Source organism: Scatophagus argus, chromosome 4 (genome assembly GCF_020382885.2).
Source record: "Scatophagus argus isolate fScaArg1 chromosome 4, fScaArg1.pri, whole genome shotgun sequence".
In the NCBI taxonomy this organism is placed as follows: Eukaryota; Metazoa; Chordata; class Actinopteri; family Scatophagidae; genus Scatophagus; species Scatophagus argus.
The window spans coordinates 24,034,921-24,044,461 of NC_058496.1; the positions used below are offsets into that span (position 1 = coordinate 24,034,921).

The following is a 9,541-nucleotide window of genomic DNA, read 5'->3' on the forward strand; positions in this document are numbered from 1 at the left end:
TATTTGGCACCAAAAGGGAAATGTTACTTTAACATCCCAGGTAACAACTCAGTTCATCATCATTCCAGTCACTAATGGTGCTAATGATGATAGGACCCTGGGTAATACATCTGTATTAGTATGTGTCACCTCTCATCTCATCACCTCACAGCTGAACTGTTGCCAGTGAAAGACAAACTGAAGCATTTGTGGTCCTCAAGTGACATTTAAATGTTGATACAAGGAGCTTCTGTTCTGGGGTTCCAACAGTACTCTCATATATTCTTCAACTATTATTATAATCATTTATTCTTCTCCTGCATTGCCCTTATATTTACTTCACAGGGAATGGAGGTATTTTGACTCTAAATATTAAACGTTAAAAGAAACTGCAGAATAATCAGCTTCTCTGTTCCTTAAAACTTGAACAACTTGAGGATGACTTGTTGCCAGTATACAGGATTTTATTTGGTTCATAAAAGCTTCTCTGCCACTGATTTGAATACTGTCTCCAGGTCAGTATGTAAAGAAGGTCCTCTTCATTACTAATGTTCCTAGCATTTCTTCTCATTTTGTGGTATTGGACCAAATGTGGAAGAAATGAAACAGGAAACAGAAGCATAAAATATACTATTGCAATGGTATGTACTAAAAAAAGGTTTGTTTTAGCAATGTGGTAGGTGCTTCTCAGTTGGGGTAGAATTGATCCCTAACTTGCAAAGATAAGAGACAAGACAAATTGTGGCTAATTAAACATGTGGTCTTAGTAATATTACTACTTCTACAGTGATACCTTAAATGTGTGAATTAATTGTGCACTATTGGGTGGAATGTCACTCACCTGTTATCTCCTTTCCAGGGTGTTCAGTCTAAAAGAGTCCCTGGGAAAACAGAATGCCTATTTAAGGTTCTGGGAAATACCATATGGTTAATAGGGGAGGGGGTGAAAGTGTAGTGTATGTTTTCTTTCCAGGTTTCTGTCACTTTATTGTACTGTATAATACAAATTGAGAGCATACTGGCTGTGGGTGGCAAATATAGGGGATATGTATTTTAATTTGTTTGGATATTGTCGTAATGTTTGATGTTAGGGGAGGGGTATATTTCCCTGTGCTTGGTAGTGACTGAGGTATTAATCAGTGGCAGACAATAAAAGGCTGCCAGTATTTAGTAGGAGGGCCTGCTGTCAGGATTATGTGCTGCCTGTGGTCCCCAGTGTTGTCTACTGGTATGTCTTCTTTGTGGGTGAAATAAACACCTGGTTGATCTGCACCTAAACTCTTCCTCAAGCCTCTTGCTTTTAAGTTCATCTGCTACATGGCCATCCTAACACAGTAACACACATAGCAGATTTGATCTGCTTTTGATGTCTTCATTGATGTCACTAACCTGATATTTTGAACATTGAAAGGAACACATTTGAAAGCATGGAAAACGCATTTATATAAACGTACAGTATCATGTGTGATCTGGTCTAAAGCTTCTGCCACAGTGTTGGCATTATTACATCAAAGAAATAGCTTTTCTCCTTTTGGTTTCCAGTGTCCTCCTTTGGTCTTCAAGTCTGCGGTGGTAGAACATATACTGAGATGTTTTACTTTAGTGAAAGAGCTGTAAGAATTAATTACTGCACTCGCACAAGCAATATTTGTTAATAGCTTTCATTGTTTTTGTGTTTTCATAGGATTTTTAAAAATGATAATAAAAACTCAGCAATACCAGCTTTCTTCCAACTAGATGCAAACTATGATGGCACTAGATTGAATGGAGGAGCGTCTCTTCATCCTGTAGTCGTTTAAATATTTCTGTCTGATCCAAAGCAGTGGACAAATAGACCAACATTGTCATCCACAGTGCAGCTAATAAAAAATTGGTCTTGCAGAAAAAAAAAAAACTACCACTCGGTTTACTCAACCAACAACAGACAATAACTTTTGGTTTCTGCACTCTATTCTTGTGAGCTGCCATGACAAGTGAATTTCCCCGCTGTGGGATAAATAAAACTCATCTAATTCAATTCAGTTCAGTTATATAGTGCCAACTGACAACAAAACTTATCTCATGACACTTTCCAATTAGAGCAGGTCTAGACCAAACCCTTTAATTAAACTGTTAATAGACAGAGCCCAACATTCCCCCTTGAGCAAGCACTTGGCGACAGTGGCGAGGAAAAACTGCCTTTTAGAAGGCAGAAACCTCGGATCAGACCCCGGCTCAAGATGGACTGGTTGTGTTGAGAGAGATCTTATCTTAATAATATTATCTTTATAATAATAATAATGATCTTAATAACAGAACACACTGAAATATGCAAATATCTGGTTTGTTTAATATGTTTCATGTGTTTTAACTTTTACAGACTGAGGACATACATTTTAACTAAACACAAAGACACAGCAACATCTCTCAGGTGGTTCTTAATTTATTCATGTTAACCTTCTTTGTCAACACTTACAAGATTTAAGCAGATGACATTCAATTCAAGAGAATTTGCTCAAACTGTGTTTTTTTTTCCTGCTTCAGTAATAATTCACTGAAAAGTTAAACAATGAAAATCAGCATTCTAATGACAAAGTCATGAAATGCACATTATGAGTTTGTTTTGCTGCAGCTTCCTCAGCAAAGTCCTTCTCGAAGCTTTACGACTTTCTTTCCTGTTTTCCTTTGAGAGAAGAATTATGCCTTTTAGAATAGTGACAGAACTTGATTATGCAGACAGAAAATCCTCATTAAGTAATCGGGTAAGTAATTGAGACCAAGCATCTCTGCAAGTGTTCCTACCTGTTAAACTCCCTCAGCACACACTCACTGATGTAGGTGATTCCATCAGATCCACACACAGGGCGAAACTTCAGAAGACACCCTCTGTGTACATAACGCATAACCTGAAAACATACGTTTTGACAAATGTGCTTTAATGGTGCATAAAATATCCAACATCCCTGTAAAATTCTATTTTTAAAAACTTGCACCAAGCTACTTCAAACTACACAATATACTGTAAACATACTATCAAAAAGTTTAATTCATTGTTTTACCTTTCCCATGCTCCTCCTTTGTTCATCTGATAAAAAAAAAAACACAAAATATAGAAGTAGTTTTGTTGTTGGAGTGATTTCACTAGAACACATTGAATAAACTCCATTAAATTAGTAAAACTTACTTGAGACGGAGAACAAAATGAGGACCAGAAGCAGAGAAGATTTAGCAGACATTGTGTTCAGCTGCATAATGACAGAACCTTAAAGTCAGTGAGCTTTCTTTATTGTTTAGAAATTCACCTCTGCTAAAACAGTTCAAACATATGTTCTCTAGTGCGCACTTTCGCTCTCAGTAACTGTGACCCAAACTAATCTTAAATCAGAATTTACATGAACAGCTTGCGTTACTATACAAAATTGGAACTCTACAGTATTGCACAGCTTTGGGTATTAACAACTTCCCTGAAGACACCAAAGCCAACACTGAAGTTATATTCATATACTACAACATGTTGTCTGCGAGGCCAAAAACCTGATAAACGGTCATGTATGGCTGTAATCCATGACATAAAGCATCATTATCATCCAAAAATACATGAAAAAGTCTTACCATTGTACAGGATGTCATGGAGCTGCTGAACCAGCATCTGCAGTACCAGAGTTCCAAAACCAGCACAACTAAATGGAAAGCAGCTTTTTATCATGTTTTGATACACTTGTGTGACACCCCTGTTCCTTCATTAATATGGACACATGAAACGTTATTTACTCTTCTCAACTTGTCAAACTTGCAGAAGTGTAAACAGCAAGCAGCATCTGACAAGTGTACTTGGTGACAGACAGGTCTGCCAGGAGATCCAAATATACAACACTGCAGAAATACTATGCTTATGCTTTTATATGTTTCCTGCATTTAAATTTTTTTTAAAGTAAAAGTACAACAGTAATTGCATCAAAATATACTTCATACAATGGCCTATTTCAGAACAAGGCTGATTTTGCAGCACTTAAAATCTCCTTTATGGCAACTTATGAATCTCCCCTTAAAAAGTATGAAGTATCATAAATTGGAAATACTCAAGTGTAGTACAAGTACAAGTCTGTTACGTCGTAACACGCACTCATGACCTGTGCCACTGCAAAGGCTTGTCCAAATACTAGTGAGCAATTCATCCTTCTTTTTCCCAGTCTGGAGGGCACAACTGGCATGTCCCTTTGAGTCCTCACTGTGTTCTGTTCAGCTGCTGAAGTCTTCCCAACTTGTACAGCTCACCAGTCGGTAGTACAAGCAGCATGTACCTGTATAGACTGGAAAACTGTGCAGTGTGCATCCCATCTTTGACCTATTGCATGCTGGGGGTACTGTCTCCCTTGACCCTACACAGTATCACTGAGTAAAGATGATGGATGGACTTTCCATATAGGCTACAATGGCCTAGAAAATACCATTAATACTATAAAGTCCATCAGAAACATTTGACTCAAATGTGGACATGTCCTACACTTAATGTGTTTTTTAGTGTGTAGTGAACTGTGGTCATTTTTGAAGGAAGGTGCCACTGTCAGCAGGGCTGTTACATCTGACAGAGTTTATTAAGTTGAAGTGATGAGCTGCAAATCCAGACAGCAGGGGTTGTGATGGCAGCCACTTCTCCTGTCAAAACTGATTAATGTATCAGGACTCATGTCTGGGGACAGGAAGTGTGGGCTGTGGGTGGGGGAACAGTCCACACTCTGACTACAATAACCAACCAGTCAGTTATGTCTCAATAATGGGATGTGAACCAGTAGAAGGGGGTGGCATGAATAGGAGAAAGGAGGGAAAGGGGTCAGGAGGACGGGAGGGCCGCATGAGGATGGGAAATGAGATATGAAGAGTGCTCCTCGGCAGACGGGCTTCCACCTGGGTGTCTCTCCAGGGGAAATCACATTTGATGGTCTGTGATATTTGCAGGAAAGTTCATGGTCATTCTGTTCATTTTGTCTTTGTGTTTGTTATGGCTTTTGTTTGGTTTGATATTCTCAGGCTCAAGTTTTGGTTCTTGGTGCAATGTTTGGGGGAGTTTTCAGATAGTTTTGGATCTCACATTGTAGAAGATCTTAGGTAAAATGACCAGTGGGCAAAACATCACGAGTCAATATTGTAAGGGAAACCATCAGCTTACATAAGAAATATTTCATCATTCTGAGATCTTGCATCATACATGTTTCTCTCTGTCCGCACTGCTCTCCATCACTGAGTCAATTATTTTAGAGAAACACTCCTTCATTCCGGGCAGCAGCATGTTCTGAGAATACTCTTTCATGGCAAAAGAAGCTTAGAGGGCTGTGCTGCATGTTTCTCTTGTTTTCCAAGCCAGCTGGCAGAATAATCCTCGACTTATTCTACATGTATCAGACTTGGTGACAGTCAGGGAAATGATGTGCTTTTAGGTTGTGCTTTTTTTTCTTTCTATTTTTATTTTCAGAAGGGACACAGAGAAAGTGTGATTTTACAAATTTGTTGTTTGTTTTTAAGCATGTCCAGATGTGTGCCACCACAAATGCTCCACCACATGTTGGGAAAAAAGCTTGAAATAATCTGCAGTCTGGAGGAAGGAGTTATGATTGAAATACACTGCTGTCTGCATCATGTTATGTAATTGTCTGCTCACTGATGAAGGTCAGTGTTGTTGTTTATTTTTTCCATTACGCTGTGATTTATATATTCAATATAAATGTACAGGGGTGTACATACAGGAAGGATCAGTATCCTCTCAAATAAATCAAGGTTTTAAAGAGATGACAATGAAAACCCCTCTGCCACAAAAAATATTGCTAATGCTTTAAATATCTTGCTTAGAAGATTTCGGGAAAGAAGTGTGAAATTTTCTATTCCTTGTGGTTGAATTGCTTACACAAGAAATTCATAGATGATACAAAAATGAATAAATGAATCAAATTAATATCAAAGCGGCTATAGCTGATATTTTTATAATAGCAATGTGTCATATTGCAATGTGAAAATAATGTGACAGTGATAAAGGGGTGACTTGTAGTGATGAACCTAGTGAGAATCATCCGCTGAGTCTGAAGCTTGCCACTTCACTGTTTTGGTTCACTCTCACCGCTGGTCAGATAGGCTACTTCCCTTGGGAGTTGGTTGTGAACCAAACAGAGCTTAAAAAAAAGAAAAACCTAAAAGACGATGTTGACTTTATGTTGATCAGGTTACCAGAAACACCAGATGGATCCGGATGGTGGATAATGTTGCTCCTTATGAATGTATAAATAAGCAAGTACAAGTTCAAATAACAAGTTCATCTCAGTTCAACTAAGTCTGTCAGAATTATTTGTGTTGATAGTTGTTCAACTCATTTACATAGAGGATCCTGAAAATGGCACCATTTTACAGTTTCCTATGGAAGTGCTGATGTGACTTGTCTGTTTTCCCATTTGCTCACAGACACCTCAGTATGGGCTTGCTGGTAGCTCTTAGTTGCTAGGCTACATTTGCAGGCAGTGAATGCCCTCTCATTTATTAAATATATCTTTTGAAAACAGTGAAAGGGGCCTCCACTACAGCCACTCACTTCAGCTATCACTTCCCTTTGTGCTGCCTTGATTGGTTTGTATGATTGTAGTATAACTAACAAAGGAAAAGATGAAAAGTACAAATTATCTCATGGTGCAAAACTGGGTAGAATACAATCCCTTACAAGATAAAACTCTGGTGTGTTTCAATTACTTACTTAAACCCACAGAACATCACCTGGCCAGCAACAAACTGCAAATAGAAAGAAATTAGTCACTGGCTGTTGAATATTGTTGAACAGTGAACACAATGCCATGAAAAAAGACCCTGAGGTCTATCATTTAATCCTGCGACTCTAAATCTGTGAATTATTACTGAGGAGCAGAAAAGTTGGATTGTGTATTATGGCATTATCTATCACTTCTGCAAAGAACTTTGGACACATGGTACTTACAGGACTTCATTGTTAAGATAATGTCTCTCCTCCATGCTATGAACATAGACGGGCAGAGTACTTGCACTTAATCGTAGAGTGCTCAAACTTTTGTCGTGCTCTGTGTTTCCTGTTTTATTTAGACGTCACATTTGTGCTCTGTGTTATTTGTTTCCCTGCTTTTTGGATCTTTGCTGGGCTTTTTGGCTTTGCTTCAGCTGACTGCCTGCCTGTGTACTGAGCCCATTCTGAAGAATTAAAGACTACGACTTTTAGCGAAGTCTGTATTCTGACTCTTGCACAGTTTCTTACTCTCTGTGGTTTACCAGTTGTCACATTACTATATTCATGTGATGCCACAGGGGAGAAATTTTTATGCAACTTTCAAATTCTGAATTGTGTTACACTAATGGGTCCATAAATGCAGGATACAGTGTTTTCCTTTAATGCCAGAAAATGAAACATCCTCTAATCTTTTGGGGTATAGGAGATTTTACTGAAGAGGCTTAAGAGCATTTGTTAAAGACAAGCCACTACAGGATTGATGGCAGGTTTTAAAGTTAGTCTTTTAAGTCTTTTCATCTATGCAGTACTGATAATTTGAATTTAGGATGTCCATTACTGCAAATATATACACAAATGTATTCATTTACAAGTCACTGCAAGGCAGAACATTCGTTTTGAATGCAGACTGATAAAGTGATAATATCAACAACGTGTTTTCATTTTGTTTTCAAGGATTCAAGGATTCAAGGAGCTTTATTGTCATTTCACACATGTAGAAACATGAGGTGGAACGAAATTAGTTTTACAAAATACAAAATACCTAATGCAAATAAATATAAACACCGCTATATAAATATAAAAAAGCAGTCAGAGTTAAAGATATAATGTTTCCGACTGAAAAAAAAACCCTCAGTTGAGCGAAGGAGTTTTCAGACAACAATTTTTTCTCAAAGTTTATTTTGGGGACACATTCGTTTGTTAAGTGTGACAAGAGTAATTCAGCAGAGAGAATAAATTCTGCAGTGGTTGTTTTTCAGCATTTGAATGTTTCGTAGTGGAAGAATTGTGCTCATAGTCCAGTTTTGTGCTTCAAAAGCAGATTGAAGCCCAGAAGGTGAGTATTGAAAGTCAGAATGTCAGTGTCATTGCTAAGCTCAACCATGACCAATGATCAACCTCCTGCAGCTGAGCTACAGTCATTTTTGCTGTTAAATTTTTTCTAAATTGTCAAGAATTTTCTCACTGTATTATAGAGCTTACAGCTAACCAGGGAATCCTGGTGCATCTGTGGAGAGACCTGGTCCATTTGAATGGACAGGGCTCATGAAGGAGGACCTCGAGATGCAGAGACATCATCAGGAGGGACAGCCCAAGGTGTTGCCTGAGGCAATGGCCGCATTGGTTGAACCTGGGTTGAATAAGACTGGTGGAGAAACATCGGGATCCATGACTCCAGACTTGCCCCAGGCTTGGCGCTGCATCCTGACCTCCAACTCACAGCTCTCCTGAGGCTGACAAAGCCAACAGCAGTGTGTCAGTACAAGAAGGGTTGAAACAAGAGAGAGATGCAGGGAGGATTCCAAAACCTTAATGTGTCCATGTCACCATAACATTTGAAAACAGCACAATACATGGCAACAGAGAATGATAGACGTGAAAAGACAAATTAACTTGTGGCAACAGCATACTGAAGAGTTACAGGACATAAAAAGAAAACACAAAAACAAGCCGAATCTCTTAACTGCTTCTGTGTCAGATACAGTATAATGTCTCCCTCCAGAGGCAGAAGACGGCTTCACACATCTAATGTACACTTAGTGAACCATCACACTTGTACTTCCTGAAGGTGGAGGCTAATCTGCTGACTTTGTTCTGTCAGGCCTTTGTTTTCTACCGATGTACACAGTCAAAGGAATGACTACAGTGTATGCAAAGAGCTGGAGAGTGACAGCAACTTAATGACTTTAAGCAGGGATTTTGTGGAGAATATACTTTATTATTATTAATTCAGTACAGATAAAAAAACCCATTAAACTACAGATTTGTACTTTATCACTGCAAGTTGACATTTACTATAAAATCCATCAATTTCTAAACATTGCTCAGTGCACTATGATTACTTGGTTTTCACTTCAGTTCCTTCCCTGCCTTCAGATGCCATGTAATTGCTAATGGAGGAACACTGAACAAAAAGCTGAAAAATGTAAATATATTATACTAGTGACGTCCTGTCAGGTGTAGAAATCAGCCTACTGGCTCTGTAACCAGCTCTGTGGGCCAGGATCAGGAAATAAAATAATAATAAAAATATAATGAAATAAAATAAAAATAATTATGAAATAATGCTATGTAAAAAGAAAAAAGATATAGAAAGAAGAATAAAAAAAAAAAATCAAAAAATCTGCACAAATATCCACAGTGTATACACAGTTAAGCACAACAGAGACAAGACAGTGCCAGCTTTGAAGAAGCCCCTTCACAGCTGGCGGGACATAATTACAGAAAATATTAAATGTGTTCTAGCCTCACAAGAGTATTATTAAAGGGAGTTTTTGTGCTTTAACAGTTTTTGTTGGATTTGTTTAACTTAATGGCAGTGATGAGAGGAAGACCAGCATCTTTTTTTGT

The 9,541-nt window shown here is 38.2% G+C and overlaps 1 protein-coding gene across 2 annotated transcripts; it reads right to left on the bottom strand.

Annotated features, from left to right (window-relative positions):
• Window positions 1-2,385: 2,385 nt before the first annotated feature.
• On the bottom strand, window positions 2,386-7,122 carry LOC124057814 (serine protease inhibitor Kazal-type 1-like). Of its 2 annotated transcripts, XM_046386383.1 has the most exons (6): window positions 6,692-7,122; window positions 3,571-3,638; window positions 3,143-3,203; window positions 3,018-3,043; window positions 2,761-2,864; window positions 2,386-2,641 (listed from the first exon to the last, which is right to left on the bottom strand). In XM_046386383.1, exons 2-6 carry the CDS (start codon window positions 3,586-3,588, stop codon window positions 2,596-2,598), a joined length of 255 nt encoding a protein of 84 aa, XP_046242339.1. In that variant the 5' UTR covers window positions 3,589-3,638; window positions 6,692-7,122; the 3' UTR covers window positions 2,386-2,595. The 2 variants fall into 2 exon arrangements, with proteins under 2 accessions (XP_046242339.1, XP_046242338.1); XM_046386382.1 differs by lacking the exon at window positions 6,692-7,122 and having other exon boundaries at window positions 3,571-4,089.
• Between the last annotated feature and the right edge of the window lie 2,419 nt (window positions 7,123-9,541).